Genomic DNA, 20877 nt, shown 5'->3' on the forward strand with positions numbered 1-20877 from the left:
CCTGGTGGTTGCACCATCAGGACACTGGTCAGACAAGTCCAATTCCAAGGACGCAAGTTCATAGGAGGCTTATTAATACCCTTATGGTGCAGCCATTTCTTTTTCCTGCTGGACACTGTGATTTTAAGCAGGGTTTTAGAAAGGGTCCAGTCCCATCTGTGCAGAATGCAATGGAAGTGGCTACCACGCGGCTGAGCCTCTCACGCATCGTTCATCACTGCAGTCCGGCCTCTCTCCAGTGCTACGCAGCGCAAGGTGCCTGCACGTCTGTCCTCTCCTTACTCCTTCGTGCAACTGGGAGCCTTGCTTTCATGGGCTTCCTGGCATCAACAAACATGTTGCTATGTTTTTGTGTCAGAGAAAACAGGTACCACGTTGGAGTTGGAGCAGAAGGTGGGAAAGTTTCCCATGCGCAACAACCAGCAACTTCACATCTAGCAGCTTCTTGTCATCACATCCCGCATTGGTGTCGGGCTGGATTTCCGCTCCGTGCAGCTCCATTAGTGGAGTAATATTGCTCGTTATCCAGCAGATCCTCCCAACAGCCCACGAGGCAGGTATCATTTCCTTACAGCTTACAGCAGATGAACTGGAGGCAGAAAGGCAAAATAACCCGCCCAGGGCCACAGAGAGCAGGGAATGAGTTCAGGTTAAGACTGTTTGGGGCCTGGCAGTAATCTCTGCTTGTATTTGGACCTATCAGACCATGCTGGTTTTCACACAGGAAAGCCTCCATTATGCATTTTTTTTTGCATGAGTTCACCAGAGTCGTAATAAGCTTATCAAGGGGATAACTGCTAGGATAAACCCTACAATCTTGTCCATCAGTCAGGAAGAGAAATAAATAGAAAAATAAAAGAAAATTCAGCTTTTCCAGATGTGTCAGTCAGCTGCCGGCCTTCCATTTCATGACAAGTAATCAAGAGGATTTCCTATAACCAGCACTCTGTTTGCTGGTATGGGAAACTACCAAAGTATTCAAGAACCTCCCATCACAGGCTCTTTCTCTGGGTCAGACTGATTTCATGGGACTTTGCTACCAGCAGCAGTAAAATTGTTCCAGAAGCACTGTCATATGCAGCCGGCATGCTGCTCCAGTGCACTAGATGCAGATATTTACCAAATCTTAGCTTAACACATATGTCCTATCCAAACTGTCTATTTGTCTTACGAAGATGGATCAGCAACCTTCAAAGCACCGTTATTCTCTCTTTGTAACAAGTCTCAGGTGATGCTTTCTGTAATGCAACTGAGCGCTTTCATAAGCAGGAAGTAAGACTTCACGGGAGCACAATTTGCAGAATTAAAAGTCAGCTAGGGCGCAGTCTTTCCACCTGCCTTGCAAGCGAATCCCAAGTCCTTTCCTGCCCTCCAGCCTGATGGTGAAAGAATTAACAGAATTAGATACCCCAAAAGAGGTTTTCGAAAGGCACGAAAAGAGCGAGGAGATACCTAACTCTAATGTCTCACCATGGGAAGGGGAGACTCAATTGCTGCTGTGCCCTGGCTTGCCCTGATTTCCAAAAGCAGGGCTGCTGTGGGGTCTAACCCGCACGGGGCGCACGTAGCGGCAAGAAGTCACCAAGCACAAGGAATCCCCCCACCAAGCCATGGACGTCTCCTGTGTATCGTGGCTTCTCTAGGTGAGATTATTCTGCTTTAGCACAACCAGTAGTTTTTAGAGGTGGAGATGGGCTGGAAGGGAACCAGTGGTGGATAAGTGAGCTATGGGTTGGGCGATGGCCCTGCTTGGCTCCAGACCAGCAATGAGATTTACTATCCCCAGGCGTAAGCTTGCAAACGAACATGCTCCAAAGCCATGAAAGCTAGCAGAGCTTTGAAGGGCCACCAAGGCTGCCCGCAGCTGCTCCGGGGGCAGAAGATGCTGATTTAGAGAGACAGTGGCTTCTCCTCGTCCCACTGTGGGGATGTCTCTGCTGAGCAAGCCTCACTCAGCCTTTGCCAGGAAAGATGGATGCAAAATCAAAACAAAGGGCACAGACGTTTCACTGTGTCTGCCAGGTTGTACCTCTGGGAGCAGGACTAATGCTTTGCTTGGAAGAAGCAGCCATGGGGGCACTTCAATCACCTGAGCTCCTGGAGCAAAACCCTCTAATGTGATGGCAGACTTTGGCCCATCAGGCAAAGGGAGAGGGGAGATACGAAGAAATGGCCCCAGGAAGTCCAGGCCCAGAGAGATTTATCTGCCTGAGCTGTCTTTGGGAGACTGATATGTTACCCAGGTGGGTTTGCGGCTGTTGTAATTCATGGCTGTAAGTCTCCAACCCCCCGGCAGATCCTCTCAGCCAGATGCAGAAGCAACAATCCTTGCTGCTTTGGTGTCCTTCACATGCTGGCTCCCCATCCAAAGAGTTGGAAGAGAAAGAGTTGAGTGAATCCATCTCACTGAACTGTGAATAAAGTCAAAATATCCGTGCATAGCTCTTCGAAGAGAATGCATTCGCTGTTGCCATGGTCGTCCAGCTCTGTAAAGCTCTGAGCACCCCGACTGCCCTTGAGGATTTCATGGGAATTTGGGCAGTATAGTGGGTCTTATTTCACCCCAGATATGAGATTTTTCACTCATCATCTTTATCGGACATAAGATTATTTAGGCCTCTCCCTCTTCCTATCCACCCTCAGAGGTATTTGTTCCTGGGCTCTGAAAACGCAGAAAGTCATTATTGTAAAGACGGTGTTTTTCATGGTAAGTATGAGTTCCTACTTCTCAAAAATAAGTAGCTATTTAACTAAGAGCTTTGTAATAGGTCAAGCCGTGCACAGAAAAAAGAAAAAGTGAGAGCTACCTGCTTTAGTGGTAGGATTGGACATGAAAATAGTTAGCTGCTTGGTATCTTTAATATTAATTTATTCAGGACCCTCATCTCTGGATAAATACAAATTAAAAATTAAAAGTCCTTGTAAAGTAATGCATGAAACCAAAGCACCACGGAGAATTTTGGAGAAGCAAATAAAACTGCTGTCGTAAACTACGTAGCACTTCAGAAGCAGGACAGAAAGCAAGGCAGCTTGGAAAAAAAGAAAAGAAAATCAAGCAGTAGAAAAGTGAAAGAGGAGGAAATGGTGGTGGTGGCAGCAGCAAGGAGAGGGGAAGAAGAACCACCACCTAAAAAATAAATTTGCAAATTCTCGCAGCAGATGTTGGCCCTGCCAGGAATGATCAACCAGCACCTCTGGCCTCTCTCCAGGACCGCAGGGAAGAAGGGGAAAATAACCTTCCCCTTCTGGGGTCTATGGGGAGAATCGGCCCTCCAAACAAAAATTTGGGGTTCACATCACCACAGTGCCCTACCTGTGACTCCTGGAGCTCCTGACTCCAGGAGCTGCCACAAAGGCAAGTGGCAGGTTTTTAAATATCGCCAGGGTAGTTTTCTGGTCTCAAGAACAACATTTTGTCATCGCTATCCTCAAAACAGTGGCCGCTCCTAGCAGTTATCTGGAGACAGTTCTCTGTACTCTGGCTCTGACCACTTAGTTTCTTGAGCTGGGGGCAGATTGCCTAGCTCAGATGGTTGAGGAAAGCCGGACTCTATTAAATATATAATACCCAAGGGGTTATCTAAACAGCCAATAAAGATACAGAATCTTTTTTTTGCATACTGAACTTGCATTCTTTCAGCATGTGGCACCAAGAGAAATACTGATTTTCTGATATATTTTTTTTCCTAGTGTTACTAAAACACATCCCCTTCCTAAAGTAACAACTCACACCGTTCTAATCTTTCCCAGTTTATCTGTGACCAAGCCTGCAGCCAACAGCTTGAGGCTCTAGCTTTGTACGATGCACGTCCCAAACAAGATTTTGATTCTAAATGATCAGATACGAGGATCAGATTTTGAAATCACAAAAATTTTAGGCATAGCCTGCATCTTCTTTCTCTTTATCTCAGCTGTCCATCCCATCTCCTACTCATCCTCACATTTAAAACTGCATGGGGATGGTTCCTGTTTTAAAGAAGCCTTTATGGGATTGCAGCAGAGTGAGGCCACTGAGATTATTTTTACCTGAGCTCTGATTGCAGCGTCCTTCTTAATCCACTTTATCACTGTTTCATACACCAGCTCCTCTGCTTTGGTGTTCAGGCTGTCATTGGACATGTAGGAAATGAAGTCGTCTTTCGAGATATTAAGGATCTCTTCTTGGTTTGCCACCTCTGGGAAAATCTGCAGGGCATACGCTTTGGCCATGTTGTATAGTTCAGTGCACTGCATGGCTTCAGCCATGGCTAATATTCCTAAGCAGTTACTAGCAGTCAGCTGTTTTTCTAAAAGGAGCAAATAAAAAGCAAGTGAGAATTATTAAAAGTGAGATGCCACATTTTTATTGCGCTCATGAAAAAAACAAGCGCCATGGACGAAACTCTAACCCCAGCGACTTTCAAGTCGTTCATTAGATGTAGCACCCTGGATTACTTTAGGACTGGGGCTTAAAATAAAAAATACATGTTTGTCTAATGGCTGAGCTGGAGAAAGGGAGAGAAATGCACTTTTCCGCCTTTGATCTGTAAGGCTTCCTAACACACCGCGGAGAGCCAGAATAGCACCCAGGGCTTCCTGAGGGAGGGAATCCAGCCAAGAGACTGCTGCCACTTCCACCGCCCCCGGCACTGCTTTAAGAAACAGCGGGGATGTAAACGCCAGTGCAGACACTTAAGAATAAATGCAAACAGCATTAAGGACATTTTGGAGGATGCTGCAGTCACTTTATGATAATTTTTGCCCTGTTCAGCGGCTAAGCTACTTCAAATAATAATAAAAAAAAATCTCCCCCCCTCCTGGTTTTTTCAAAGGAACTTTGTTGCCGCTGAATGTGATGACATCCCTTATGCAAAACACAGATTATACTAACGGCTTCTGTTAAATGTTGTGTAGTGGGTTTCAAAGCAAATCATGCACAGAGCAGACAGCATTATCTCCTCCCTGGCAAACAGAAGTAGCAGCACAGTGTGCAGCTCTGCGCTGAAAGTGTGTGCTACACCACACATTTGATGGTACTTTCTCCTTTTCAGCTGTGCCAAAGAAAAACCCACCAACTTCAGACGTTCCTAAGAGGAACTCTCAGATTCTTCTGAGCTTTTGTTAACCAAGCCGCTACTAATAGGCAGAATGTATTTTTTAAGATATAGGAGCAAGAAAAAAAATAAAAAAAAGAGAGAGAGAGAAAGAATGAGACTGCAATGGATCACAGAAGTGTTGGTACCCATGGCAGGCTTCTGCACTGTCGGAGGAAAAATATATCCCATTTGGGCAGTGCCATATCCCACCACATTGTTTCAGAGCACAGAAATGTTAGAGTCCAAAATCTCTTCAAACCCAGCTCCCATCAGATTGTCTCTGCTGAAAATGCTCAGCGATTTTTCCCTGCACCCTGCTTCTGCCTTCATCAGATTCAAAACGCCACTGTGCACTATCTATATGTGTTTTTTATTAAAATAGGATTATGACCTACTTTTTTTTAACCTGGCAGTAGATTAGGGGGTTTGTGGTTTTCCTTTTTTTTCCCTAATTCTTTTTATTTTATTTTTTCTACAGATTCACCAATCTAGAAACTCGGTTATCTCATTTGGCATCAGTTGATTGTAGTGACTCCGATGAGCGCCGTTTCCTCGAGCAGACGGGAGCAGCAGCACTGTTTGCTGTCACTGCCTTTCGTCACTCAAAAGCTGCCCAGAGACAGGCTGCAAACTGAAAGCTATGAAGCATGAAGCTCCCCAAATTTCTGCTTTTCCAAAAAAATAGTTAAAAAAGAAGTCTTCCAGACTCCTTGGATCTGCCTGTCTGCAATGCAGCTTTTGAAAAGCACAGTTTCACGTATACATACAGCTGCAGATAAAATTATCACATAATAGAGAGCAAAATTCTCATCATCACTTGGCAAACTCTCAAACCAAAGAAAAACTGACACCATCCCACCATATCCATGTAAGGTTTATCATAAAGTATGTTTTACTTCTTATGTAGGCATTTACTAGTACATGACGGAAAAAACTTGGAAAATGAATCTTCATCCTTGAGGGACTGGATTTGCTTTTGTTGGGCGTGATTCCCGCATGCCCCCAGCTGAGCAACGGGCTCTGGCATGGGGCATAAGAAGGGCTGGTCTTGGCTGATTTCCTCAGGCCTAGACAGCCTGTTCTCACCCTAAAACTGCAATACCAATCCCTGCTACACCTGAAACCCCGGCACACAGGCTTTCCAAACAGCTCCAGATTTTCCTGGTGAGATTCACCAGTAGTTAGTGTCAGGTGCTTGTTCCTCTTCCTGAGAAGCCGCGCAGTGGCAGACCGTAACGGTGACTTTCTGAGAGGGGTCTCAGATGCAGCTGATGGTACATTTGGGAGGCTGGTGACACACTTTTTTACACCTCATCACTTTTGATGCAATGGGCACAATAGCAAGATGGGCTCCATGATATCTTGTTAAGATGAGGGCTGGGATACGAATTAGCTGGATTTGCTCCAGTGGAGCAAGACAGAGGTTGGGGCAACAGCTATAGGAGAGAAAATCTCCCTCCTGTGAACAGAAAAACCACCTCCTCTATATTCCACCTCTGACTCCAAATTTGGGTGAGGGAGACTGGTCTCTCCTAACTCCAGTCGTCCATGGTGCAATTGGGCAATCATGTTCGAGTTCGCTTACACTCAGACATAGATAATTCTAAGATGCAATTCATCTGATAATATTTTAGATATCTACTTCAGGATGAGCAGAATGGTGCCCTACTGATGCCTGTTATTTTTCACTGACTATAAAAGTAGTCTAAATGACTACTTAGATATAGACTTCTCATATACAATATAGCCCACCTCAGGTCTGCAATCCTGGGGCCCTTCTGGAGGCCGACGTGGCAGAGGCAGCTAAGCACCAGTTCTGCTCCATCTGCTCCTGTGCCATTTTCCTTTGGATGCTGATGTGGTTACAATAATTGCTGTTTTTGTCACACTGACACTGGACTTGAAACAGTACATTTTGGTGGCATTTCATCTTGAGCCCATTCAGAACACAGCTGCTGACTGCTAAGCTATTCTCAATGCACAAGGACAGTTAATAACTGACTTAGGAGTGGGCTTTACAGGTATCAGATCTAATCCAGCAGATTCTCACTGGTTTGGAATGCTGTTGGATATCATATCGTTTATATGCATGTCATAAAACTGCAGGTATTCTCCACTTGTGTTACCTGATTTCAGAATGGGATCCTGTACGGAGTCGGTGTGTGTTAATCAGCCAGACAAATTGCTAAGACTGTGCTTCTGGGAGCAGGATGAATGGGAGAGCTGAGATAAAGTCAGAGCTAGATGGTTTGTAGGGAGGATTACATAGTGAGGTAGTATCATGGAAGATCTGAGGCTGACATAAGCTCTCTCTGTATGCATTATTTAATGTGCTAGATGGTTTGTAGATGATGACTTGGATATCACTAAAATTAGCATGAAACCTGCACTTCCCCATCACACTTTGTATCTGTTTAGATATAGCTCTTATTCCTTGGTTATTCATGCTCCTGTCAAAAGCATGTGAAGACAGGTGATAGATTCAGGACATCTGGATGCATTCACCTTCCAAAGATTTCAGTTCCCCTGCGAGAGTGCTCTTTGTTTCTCCTATCTCTAGATTTGGCTGATGCTTTAATTTTTCTACTGCTGGGCAATGTGGTTCTCCATCTGATTCAAAATTCTCCACCTTGGATGAACAAAAATTGTCTAAAATACTTTTTCAGGTTCATAAGGACCTCAAAAGCCTCTTCTTCCTCCATCAAGAGCTCATGCCTATTCATGCAGATCTCATTGCTAGTCCTTAGTCCAGCTTCTCCCACAGCTCCCTCTCCTTCTCTTTGCAAATGTCCTTGTGCCCTTTCCCCATGGGGCTAGAAAAAAAAATCAGGGCTCCTGCTCTTTCCTGTTTTCCTCTATGAATCTACCAGGCACCAAATCCTTTAGGCTGGAGGAAGCATATTTTTATTTTTTCAGCAGCAGGCTAAATTATGAGCTCACGGTTTGTTCATTCCTGTGATAGCCCAAACCATGACACTGATGAATCTCCTGAATTCCGATTTGAGGCATGACTGTGTTGGCACTGTAGCTTCTTTGGAAAACAAATATGAAAAAGAGCAAAAAACCCACAATGCTTAAGCCATATGGATGGAGGAAATACCTATGAAATCCTGACCCGTTTGCAAACATTTGCCTGGTTATCATATGGCACCTACACTAACTTGTCAGCATTGCTGCATCAGCCAGCACAAAGCTGTTGTCGTTTGTTGGGCTCTAGACAAAAGCAGTGTAGACAGCATGTGGAGAAGAGAGAGAACGTGGCTATAGTCAGCCTAGTGAAGTCGCTTAGGAAATCTCCCTTTGAAATGGAACAATTTTTCCAACACATTTGCAGCATGTCTCCACCAGAAAGAGCAGGTAGGTTCTGGTGCCTCTGCCCATGGTAGCCCCATGGGAGAGGCCCTGGACAGAGATGCCCAAGCTGGCTGGACACCAGCCAGCAAGGACCCTGCTAGAGCTTCACGGCTAAAAAGGATGACCTGGATTATATCTGAGATGGTGCTATACTGTGCTCAACAGACCTATTGTTCTGGGCTTCCACTTGTTTGGGCCTCTTTGTACTTTCCTCTACTTCTCTTACAATTTGGATGTGCCCATTGATGGGAGGGAACCACTGCTTATACTGGTGAATCCTCCAGAAACCCCAGAAAAAAAGATTTTTATAATATCCTTGGTTTTTGCTTTGCGAGGAGTGAAGGGGGCTGGGATGAAAAGAAAAAATCAGCCAGAAAGAAGACAAAATACCTTTCCCTGAACTTTTTAGATGGCAAATGCTCTGCTATCTCTGTAGAGCAATCCAGTCACAGCTATAAATAAAAATAAGCAATTACACTCCATGAATTCTCCAAATGAGAATACAAAATTCCAGCAGCTCCCCATACATCACTTAACTTATAGCCAACTCTACTGTTTCATACCATAACATGGTTCACTGAATTCAAATATTAAATATCGGAAAAGGGAAATCTCACATTGATTTAGTGAAATAAATGTATTTTGTTTTTGTGGCTGAATCTTTAGAGATAGTGCAACTTAAATACACCTTCTGTTCCTGGAAAGGCCATAAGATCTAATCATTTTTAAAAGGTGGTGAAGGGAAGTGGGGAAAAAGAAATGCCAGAGCAAAAGCCCTCATTCAAGCTCCACAACCAACAGAGTAGGACCACAAGGTATAGTTTTCGTTTTGCCACTGCCCACACATTCAAGAAAAGACTTGTAAACAAGTGACACATAAAAAATTGGAAAGAAGTGGTGGATACAATACCACAGATTCTGTTCTGAATTACTGCCGTTGTACCAGCCTAGTTACACTGTTAATCTTGCTAGCAGGCCAGCTTAGCAGTGGGAATTAACTCAATAGTAAACTGGACTCACTTGAGTTATTTTTTTTAAATGACTGCAACATTTTCTAAACTCTCATCTTCCACTCTCTGCAGTTTTAGATGTCAATTTAAAATGAGAAGTGCCACAAGAAACCTACAGTTCACGTGGGTTGGACATGAATTTGGGTTCCAGTAGGGGATGACCGCCCACAAGAAGCTAGGAGTTGAGGGAGACATTTTAAAGCCTGAGTAGAAATCAGGTGTCCAAAAATATTTCAAACTTGAGCATGGGCAGTAAGTCATATGAGATCAAGCTCAGACTTTTTGTATTAATAAGATTATGTTAATCAATAATTTATAAATGCTCACTATCTCATTGACATATTACAGCCATGCCAATGGAGTGGCATGCGATACAGGCAGGAATTGGAACCAACATGTTTTCCAGCTGAGTTCCAGTTTTGGCTCCTCTTCTCCCACAACAAAAGCAGGGCTGGGTGGTTCCAGTTCAGACCAGTAAAGCTTAGTTAACTGAGCTGTTAACCGTGGACTGTTTTGAAATAGTTTGCGCTGGAAACTGCATGGAGCAGGACCTCTCTGTGCTCTGGGTTGGGAGATCAGGCTTCTCAGGTGGCCGTGGGGAGAAGGGCAGAGGCACCAGCACGGTGTTGCTCTGCACACCCTCACTGGGGCAAACACTGCCCATGCACGCAGGGCACACCAGTTGCCAGGAACATCTTTTGACCCCACAGGTTTGCTGACAAACCGTGTGTATCGATACCACAGGTAGCGATCAGATCTTAGTGCTGTCCGAAAGAGCAAACCCCATGACCACTCAATCTGCGGTAGTTTAAAACAGATTTTGTCTACAAGAACATGGTGAGTGGAAGGAATTTCTCAGGGATGAAGGAAAATTACAGATCCTGACTCCGCTGAGGGAGTCCGCCTCCACCGCCTTCAGTGCATGGCCAACCTAGTCTGCCGCAGCACCCAGCATTTGCTGTCATGTCAGAAGCAGCCTGTGCCTTTCAGCCTGATCCGTGGCGAGACCAACCTCTGAAATAAAATGTCACCATGATGCCAACTATAAAAATACAACAACAGTCGAGCCAAGCTGTGAATGCAGCTGCTGCTCAAAAAACAGGCTTCACTTTTTTAGAGCATTTTCCACCAGCCCCCGTGTCAGCATTTTAAATTCAACTCTCAACCCAAAGAAATCATGCCTTGCATTACATTTAATCTTCAGTTTCCTAATTCCCTTTTAAGAGGCATTAAAATAAAGTCTTAGAAACCTTAAAATATGACCTTAAACTCTCACCAGATGGAATGGTTCTTACCTAGAAACGAAACGCAGACTTTACAGAAAGTATGAAACTGGAACTTGCTGGCAGCTTCCAGTAGAGTTTTTGCATTGGCCGAGTCGATGATCAAAGAACCTGTGTAAACAAACTCCAGGAGTAACTCCAGGACATCCGCGGTGAGGTTTGACATGGCCAGTTCCAGCTTCTCCCCGCTTCGGCTGCCATCTCGCGGTGACCTGGCAACAGCAGACAACGAAATTACGGACATTACGCCATCCCCATTTTGTTGGCACTTATTGATTAGTGAGGGCTAGGAAATCGCTTTGCACCTCATTACATTTCTCCTTTTTTTTTTGTTTACGGAACTGAAGAATATGAATTTTAAAATAACTGAACTTAAAGACTTTAACTGGATCTGAAAGAGAAGAGTCTTAAAGCAAGTCTTACGAAAAATCTGTTTATTGCTACTCTGCATTTTCATGCAAAAACAGTTGCAAAAGAAAAGGAAAGAAAGAAAAAGAAAAAGAAAAAAGAATGAGCCAACATTAATGAAAATGAGGAACAGGATTAGCTTTCAAAGGGAAACAATACATTTTAACATCTCGGTTAACATCTCATCTTCTGTGCATAATATAACTGTTAAGGAAAAAAAACCTCTTCAATTTCAGGAGAAAAGGTCATCTAGTTTTTCAGAAATCCAGTACTAGAATAATTTTAAATGTCATGTGCATTTAAGGATACATTTTAAGACCTTTTCATCAGAAATAATAATAAATATTAATTTCTGTTTGGCTTGGACTTCTCAGCACGTTACATTAAAGTATATGTATGATATATAGGATATACATATACACACAGCCATACAAAAATATATATACTTATTCTAAAAATCTATTGTTCCCTTTTAGGCACTAAAAAAAGGAAGCCCCTCATGGCAATTGCTTTGAAAACTGAATACAAGACAAGATAGACAGACAAAATGGTTAGAGCAAAGAAGGGAGAGGGGGGAAAACAACAACCAGCTCTGCCACAGGAAGCCAGCAGCCATCCTCTAGGAGTTTCATGACTGTGGCCTACGGTTTTTCCTGCATGAAGTGCTGAACAATTTGGGGATCAAAGTATCTCCTGCATTTGAAGTGTGGATTAGTGCTTGTGAAATTATTGGACAAAAAAAAAATCATACTGAATTAAAAAAAAGGGCCCAGTTCCTAATGCATGGTTGGCTGATGGGTCTGCAACACTAAAGGCAGGTTACACCTGAAAGACAAAAACGATAATAAATTTGGTAACGTCAAGGAGGGGAGGGGAAATCTGTTGGAGTAAGAAAATAAACTCTTTTAATAGTTAGGACCATCCAGCACCTTCTCAAAGAAACATAAGCTTCTCCTACGCACTGGGCAATCAACGCCTGCTCGCTCCAGTTCTGCTCGAGCACGTGTAAAAGCCATCGCACGATTGACACGAAACCACCAGAGCATCCTGCATGACTGCTAGGGACGGGCCAACGTATCACTGTTCACGGGCTATGCCAGCGTTAAACATGAGCAAGAGCACTCCCAGCCTCCTGGATTCACAAAGCTGCCTAGAAAGGTGATGGTCAAACCTCTATTGCCGTAACGGAGCAAGAGGAAACAACATACCAGGCTCAATGTCGTTTCCTTATAAAAAATTATGAACGACTCACCCACCTCTCTAGTAACCCCTAGAACAGTTTGGGGAAATATTTGAGTTTTCCAGTGCATGCTTCGTCACTGATCTTCCATCTACCAGCCCTGTTCAAGTCGAGGGCTCTGTTTTTAGTTAACCTCTGGTGGATCAAAGCCTTAATGATGTTTTATTTAGCTGCTTAAAGTATTTATATGATCTCCGTTACCATAACGAAGGAGCAGCTAGCAGTCCTTAATTTCAGGTGCTTCTCTAAGGTAGTGAACAACCGTTACTCCCATTCCCAAAAGGGAAACTGAGGCACAGGAAAACAAAGACTTGCCTATGATCATACAGAAAGTCAGTGGCAAAGCAAGGAATTGAACCCCTTTTTTTTTCCTAAATATTGGCCTGTCCCTTTGCATGGGCATGCCATTGGGTTAGATGCTATTCCACAAGCAGAAGAAAGAAAATACATTGGTTGTGGTACTTGTGGTGTCCCAACATGCATGTGTGTGTACACTACCCTGAATCCTTGTGCTTTATCGCTCCTGATAGCCTTTCTGCAATTTCTTTTCTTGCATATGGATTTGATTGCGTGCTGCAGGCGGAAAGGCTCAGGTGTGACAGCAGGGGAGTTGCCATTTCCTAGATCCTCAAGAGGATGTCACAAAATGTTGTTTTCTCTCCCTCACCCTCACGTTTCGGTAACACGTCCCATATCTGATTTGTCTCCAGTGGTGCACACATCTGGTGCTGCACCCGGGGCTATCGAAAAGCCTGCCTGCCACTGATGTGCTTCTTGCTGGGCTGCCTCCAGTACGCGGTTAGCACCTGACAGCAACTTCACATTCACACAGGCCTGAGTAATAAAGGCTTTGCCTAATAATTTAAGTGAAATTTGGAGGCACCCAGCAAGTGACAGAATCGGGCTCTTTGCAGGGTGTGAAGCCCCGCTGTGAGCAATTATTTGTTCATGGCACTAATTCCTCCGCGCTGGCGATGGCCGTGGGAACGACTGTGTGGGATGGGGCAGCAGCGACCGCAGGAACCGCTCGCTTTTCCCTGGGGGGCTCCGGGCCGCCGGGAGCCAGCACAGAGCAAAACGTGACGTGACACCAGCGGCCCAACAGACACGTACCGATGTTAGCAACAACTGCAAGCTGCTATTTTTTCAGAATAATTAAGTAATAATCTCTTTTACTTTGTAATACACCGAGCAATAAACTGCTGCTGCAATTGATTAAACGCCAAAGAAAAGCTAAGGTGTTTAATCAATCACTAGAGCCACTTACAGCAAGTATAATACAAAGCTACTGAGATTATTGATATTACACAATGAGCCAGGAATGGGAATGAATATTGTCCCTGTGCCTTCCTCCGCGACGGTTTCAGAGGACCGCACTGTTTCGCTTGGGCTTTCTAAGCAGCAAATGCTTAAGGGCTGGAGACCTGGCTGAAGCAGGTCCTAATGGGTCAAAAATGAGTTTTTGATGGAACAGAGGAAAAAAAAAATATGTGAGGAAACAGACTCATGTGACTGAAAGCAGGAAATACAGAAATTCCATAAATTTCTTTTCTGAAATGATTTCAGCACATCAGGTTGTGGAATTCCTTTCTCAGCCTCACTAAAACAGTTTTCTGTGCTCCTCATTTCAACAGGCATTACAAAATCAATAACCTCTGTGCAGTTATACTTCATATATTTAGAACATATCTGTCTCTCAGTTACTCTAGAGCAACTGCAGTGAATTGGCCAAAGCTGCATTACAATAATGGGATTTATTTTATTTAGAATTTTTTCTAAATTCTAAATTATTCCATTTTGAGTAGAATATTCTATTCTATTTAGAAAGATGTATGCAGTAGATTAGGGGAAAATAGGCATGAATGCATACAACTGTGCCCCAAATATCTGATCTTATATGACCTATATCAGCAGGGGTTTTGTCTGGGCACCGGTAGATGCAAACATTTAGAAAAGTCTGCTCTCAGAAATGCCAAACCTAAAATTTCTATCGACTTCTTGCCTTATCACTGCGAAGGGCTATAGCTCTACCTGGTCTATACTCCTGGCCCCACACCTCTGGTAAAAATATCTTGGGGAGCCGATAGCCTGTCTGCTTGGTGTTTCAGTCTCACTCGAAACCAGGCAATGTATACTTACTGTCCGTGGGCATCATTAAATGTGGCACATTTTGTTATTTGCTGTGCGAACTCCAAAGTTTAAATGGAATGATGTCATTTTATTGGCCTTCTAATCATTGCTCATATTATAAAGGTCACACGTTTCACTTGGTGGCAGAAAATCAATAACTCTCCCAACAGCCTCTGGGGGGAAAAGTTTCCTTCCAAAGAATAATATGTAATAAACAATTTTAGTCCTTACTTTATCATTGCTGTAATCTTAGAGAATGGCTACAGCAAAAATCTGGCAAAGGCTGATATACAAACTCATTAAAATTAGGAAGTGATTTAGAGCAGGAGTTTTAAAAGATTTATCTTGGGCTAAACAGCAAAGAGGTTTGTTTAGGTCTACATTTGAACAAGCTACAAGAGCTCTTTAACAGCTTAATTTTACGGTAGCTGTTGGGGAATTCTCTCAGATTTACAAATCATGTCTTTCTCCAGCAAGGTGACAGACCTGGGCAATGTGCAAGCAGAACTGAACCAACAGATAAGCAGGAGGCACATGCACACCCTGAACGGATATGGCGGAGGTACTGAAAAATAGATTTGTATTTTCTGGCATAATTAGGTCTAATAAAATAAAGCCAAGGCCTCTGAGCATATTCTGGCTACTTATCCTTCAACTTAATTGCTTACACTACAGAAGATAAAGGCACAGGGAGCCTTTTAAAGCAAAAGATAGCTCGAATGACAAAACTAAACTAGCGTCCCTTTCTTTTAGTTAATATATAAAAAAGAGCTAAAATATTTGAATCCTCACCAAAGATTCATTTGTCCTTGAAAATCATTTCCATACATACAGCCTGCATAGACAACACACAGTGCTCATGGGTTCGTGCTTAATAGAGATGCAACTGAGTTTTCGGCATCCTGAGTTATAAATATAGATATGTACATCTATGCCTTTGCACTGCATTATTCTTATCAACATGTTCATTTAACAGAGCTTCTGCGTGAATCAGTTCCCGGCAGTTTCTAGCGAGATGCTTAGAGCTGCAAAACAGCATTTAGAGCTGGGCTAAAAGAGCTGCGTAAGTGAAACAGGGTGAGCATTTCAATTTGTCACTTTATGGGCAACGCCACCGCCTCTAATTCAGACCTTCCCTGCGGTTTGGCGAGGCTGCCTTCGTCCGGCGCGCGGCGTTACTGTGACTGACTGATGGTTTGGCCGCGGCCGCGCTCATCCCTCGCTCAGACGCGAGCAGCTACCTATACGCGGCCCAGCTGCCAGGCAGCCCCCTGTTTACAAGCTATAGTCTCCAAGTCAAAACAAATTCTGGATGTTCAAAACGGGGCCATCTGCATGGAATAAACATGGAAAATGCGAACCATTTGATGTAAATGTACTTAGTGATGGGGAACAGTTGGTTCGGCTTCCTCCCCGCCTGCTTTGCTGGGAACAGGAGGACTAGCAGAGCTTGTGACACCTATTCACAGCCGGCGCCATATGACTCACTGCGCCATAGGCTCAAAGGTATGAGGTATGCTTATGTTTTGCACCACTCTGACTGTCTATTCCTTAGGTCCTGATCCAAATCATGGCACAACCTGAATATCCTCCACCAAGACTCCAGGCTCAGTCTGCCGGGAGGCGGTGGGGCTGCCGGCCCCGTGCCGGGCTGTCCCTTGCAGTGTGTCCTGACCCGTGTTTCTGGGCTGCTCCCTCCCCACGTGGAGCAAAGCCCCTCTGGAGGCTTCAGTCCAAATTAAATTGCTTTGTTTCCCGAACGTGTTGGCCTACGGAAAACAGGAAAGCCAAGATTTCTGTGTAAGAGGAAGCACTTAAACGAGGAGAAGCTGCTTCTTTTCACCTCTCTCAAATTAGTTTGATTACCGACGGCTGGGTACTCCAGGACTGCAGACTGGGATTGGCAGCTTCTCATGAGGCTTAAGGGTCTGTTAGTTACGTATGCATTAAAAACTCCTGTCTGAGTCTATACAATTTAGGCCGAATATCTTGTTTACTGTGGAACATAATCCTCAAGGCACTGAAACTCCAGGCAAAGAAGGGAGTGCAGTGTTGCTGCAGCTTAACTGGCCACCATTTGATTTTTCATCATCATCAAAGTTATTAAATGGTTCAGAAACCACATGTGTATTTATCTCGGGAGAAGCAACAGAGGAACTTAGTTGCATTATAGCCAACCTCCAGCTGAGAACAGAGCAGACATTGCACTCCACAGGGAAAGTGCCTTTTCATACCTAAAAGCTTGATTTATCACCCTGCGTAACTACGGGCTCATGAGGTACATATGCATAGATGCACAAACATACCAACATGCATTTCCACAACATACACCCCAAGAAATATTCTAACCCCATACCATGGTAACAAATTATTTAGTGAGTTATTCAAGTTTATGCAGCTGCAAGGTGATTAATCATGTAAATGATGACAGCAAGGGACATTTATAGAGCACCATCATTGCAATATGTATATCATAAGGCACTGAATGTTCTATTAAATAGGATTTTTAAAAAATAAATTATACCCTAGCATTGCTTCTCCTTTGGAATTATTTTATCAGCTCTGAATGTATTAACTTGCAAATCTCTGCCTTCGTTTTACTATCTTGTAGATAAATATTATCTTTGAGCCTCAGCCACTATCCATCTGTCTCATGAGAGAAGAAAACATGTAGTGTAATGATGCTATTGTATGATCATGGTAAAGGACTAGTAAAATCACAAGATTAAATAAATTACATTGTTTAAACACAAGCTTGCAAATTTGTCATGAAAATTTGCCTGACCGACAAATCCATTTGCTTGCTTTTTTACCAGGATGCTGATACAAATAACATTCCCTGTCCCAGGCAGACCAAATTTAGCAAGACCAGTTTAACTTACTGGGGTCAAATGCTGTTAGCTGGCACCTGAACAAAATGGGCCACCTTATTAACAGTGTGGGAGCTCACCCGCTTGCAAGTGTCTCTGGCAGCCTGTTTCAGCAAAAAAGTGGCAAAATAGCCTGAGGTGAGAACTACTGTTTGTTAAAGGTAAGTAAAAGATGCAAGCAGGCCTTGGTGGATTAGACGGGAAGGAAGATTTAAAATAAAATGACAGAATAAACAAAACTCTCATCAAACTTAAAGCTCACCCCCTTAACCAACTTGCATCTGATTTGTTTTAATGATATTGTTACATCCTCAAAAAATAGCTTAGCAGGGAGCTGGTAGTATGCAGATAATAAATCTGTTTATTAGGAATGTGGTGAAATTTATACAAGTAATTATCTAGGTAAGTCTATCCAAGCCTCCTTCTCATCACTGCAATGGCTAGAGGGGAAACAATAATAAAATAATGATAACCACCATTATTATTTACTACTACTACTACGATTATGGTAGCGCCCAAAGATCCCAATCAGCATTTCAGTAATTAGAATTAATTTTCTTAGGCGCTGGTTCTTCGTCGCTCTGTTATGGGGTGTCGCTAGAATATTTCTCTAATATATTAGAACCAGCGTGGGTTTGGGACAGGAATAAAAAGCATAACCTACGGCCGCGGTGGATGTGGGAAAGGGCAGGTCACTCTTCTCTGGACTCACCCCATCACTCCCGGCCCACGCCAACCTGCAGAACCGCTCCGAGGACTTAAATCACCAAAGCTCAGCGCTACCCAAGCAAAAAGACAGGAGCATGATCTGATACGATCATAACCTGGGCGTATTAATTCACACCCATTATCCCAATCCAGCAGTGGCTAATCCTTGATGATTTAAATAAAAGGAAATGAACTGCTGATCCCTGGAGCTACCTGCTGGCATCCGGGAGCCTGAGATTTGATTACCCTCACTTTAGGGCAACTCTGGCTTTTGGAAGCGGCCCAAAATGACAGCTTTCAAGAACGCAGCGACGCCGGGCAAGTTATTTTGTTCCCTTCTCTTTGATCCACTTAGTTTTAACCAGACCTCGTTAGATAGCTGTTCCCTCTCACCCCAAAATTTCAACGCAGTAAAGCCTGACAGGCCTGGGAGATATAAGTAAAGGTAGGTCACGTGGATCAGCGTCTTATGAGCGGCTGTGTGACAGCAGATAGGTCGAGCCGGAGCGAGTGCAAGCGAGGTGATTAGTCTGTCAGTCCTCAGATAAGACTGCCGAGATGTGTCGTCGGTCTAGAAATTACGTGCGGGAGAAGCCCCGACCGCAGTAAATAGCGATGCTGTCAGCGTGGGAGAGGTTAAGCAATTCTGCACGGCGCCTCCGCAAGCTGCCACCGTTACGAAGCGGGGGCTGAATTTCTGTGCTGTACCTCGAGGCTCGAAAAGGAGCCCCTTCGGTCCCCCTCGCCGGGCCGGGGTGCATTTACCCATCTGTCAAGTCAGAGGTGACATCCAGCACAAGCCCTGCTGCCACCAGCCCGGCTGGGACGCCCGCTGCTGCCACCGCGGTCCTCAGCCCGGCAGCTCAGCGCGGCTAAATAGCCGTAACCTGCGGCTCGTTTACGTAGAAGCCCGGACATTTTTGCTTGATGAAAACATGTTTTCCAGGGCCTGGCAGCTGCAAAATTGGAGCGCGAGCAGCCAGCACTGCAACATGGGGCGGGAGCGCTGCGCCCTCGCAGGCAAGGGGCCCCGCAAAGCCGTGAGCTGTTTCCCGTGCCAGAATTTCATGCCCAACCCACGGCAATTTGGAGTTCTTGTTTAAGAGAAAATGTCACCCCTAGCATAATTTACACCTCCGCCCCGGCAGTGAAGGGAACAGAATATTTCATGCCCCATGCAGCCTCCCGTTCTCCTAGACCCCTTTAAATGGTTTAGCAGAAACCGCTGATGCTGCCTGTGCACAATATACCTCTACTGGCACCTGGAACAAACATGGTATTTTTAACTCCCTACTTCTCTGTTTTCAAAGATATATAATAATTTGTTTCCAGATTTATTCTGCTTTACAATGGTGCTGAAGAATGCAGATGTAGAAATGCTGCCTACTTCTCCATCGGAGTTAAAAGCAAGGTTCTTAATAAGCAGGAAAACACGAAGGGGTCACTAAGAGTAGATTTTTCTTTCATCTGCTATTTCTCATTTTGGGCTTTTTACAACGTAAACACAAACCAGACAGTCTGTTTTCCAGACACCTAAATGCTTTTGCAGTTTTGTCAGGCTGTTTCAGATGGATAGAGGCAGGTTTCTCTGTCTTGCATCCAAATGCTCCCTCTATTCACAGCGGTGTAAAATGCAGAATGACATCTCTGGCTTCGGTTGTGGGTGTAAAGCAAAAGAAACGTGACCCTCTCTCTCTAACTGCTTTATTTCTCCTGCCTTCCTGCCCTAACTTCAAGCCCTAGAAGAGGATTGCATCCTCTTTTTTTATATTACAGAAAAAAAACCCCAAACCCTAAACACTTGCAAAAAGAGGCAAGGTATCCTGGAAAAGCAATTTGGCCAGGAACTCGCTGGCTCTGCTCCCTAGGAAAAGAAGACAGAACACAGCATTGTCGGATTACGTTGCATCAAAAGTGTTTGCTTTGCGACTGAATCTCTTCGTGTATGTGTCTTACAGCTCGGTGCTACTGGAATTAGCCAGCCATCATGGCTTCAAAGTTAGAAAGCATCATTAAAAGCCAATCTTGATAAAGGTTACAGGATGGGATTTGAGTGACTTTAGTAACTGGCCATGGAGAAAGAAAACTGAGGCCTGCTTATAAAAGTCAGCATTTGGGCCAAGCAGATACTTTTATGTGGAGTACTTCCTATCATTAATGACACATTTGGTACAGTTTCCAGCACTTTGGATTGGATTAAGGCGAAAGCACCAAATTAAAATGTTCCGGTGAAACTCACATTGTTGCAGAAATACCCGACATTCCCTTTACCCAGCAGCTGTGTTTGTCTGTCCCAAACGCATTTCGAAAAAATGATGCCTCCTCATGGGATTTTCCACTGCTTCCTCCCTTACTGAATGCACACATATTCCACCCCTCTCTTCTGGGGCAGATACAATCCCACCAAGGTCATTTCTCTCCTTCTCCAAACCAAGAAGCTGTAGTTGCAGGACTGGTCTGAATAGGCCTAAATATTTTATGATGAGCTGACTTGCTCCCTGGAGGAGGCCTGTCTCTCTCTCTGATGACCATAGCAGGAGTCTAGATGGCTAGTTTAGACTTAACCTGCCTTAGATGCCAAGCTTGGGGCCAAATGTTGGTTAACTAACAGAGAAGAGAGAAACAAGCACCTGTGATCACTCCGGGGGGATCTCCTACCTGCCTGCACTTCAGTGCCTGAATTAGGGAATAAGATCTCCTTCTGGAAGTCTTCAAGGTGCTCCTCGTCTCTGCCAGTGCCAGAAGCTAGGTCCTTGCTTTGGGAAGGCTGATTTATTAAGTACGTAAAATGTAGGTGCA

The 20877-nt window shown here is 44.2% G+C and overlaps 1 protein-coding gene across 6 annotated transcripts in view; it reads right to left on the bottom strand.

Annotated features, from left to right (window-relative positions):
• KLHL29 (kelch like family member 29) overlaps positions 1–20877 on the bottom strand; it is a 374292-nt gene that overhangs the window by 39186 nt on the left and 314229 nt on the right. For all 6 annotated transcript variants that reach the window (XM_064508357.1, XM_064508356.1, XM_064508354.1 and 3 more), the window contains 2 exons: positions 10735–10934; positions 4027–4286 (listed from right to left, as the gene is read on the bottom strand). In XM_064508357.1, coding sequence (XP_064364427.1) covers positions 4027–4286; positions 10735–10934 — 460 coding nt within the window. The remainder of the gene's footprint in view (positions 1–4026; positions 4287–10734; positions 10935–20877) is intronic.

Source organism: Dromaius novaehollandiae, chromosome 3, assembly GCF_036370855.1.
Source record: "Dromaius novaehollandiae isolate bDroNov1 chromosome 3, bDroNov1.hap1, whole genome shotgun sequence".
In the NCBI taxonomy this organism is placed as follows: domain Eukaryota; kingdom Metazoa; phylum Chordata; class Aves; order Casuariiformes; family Dromaiidae; genus Dromaius; species Dromaius novaehollandiae.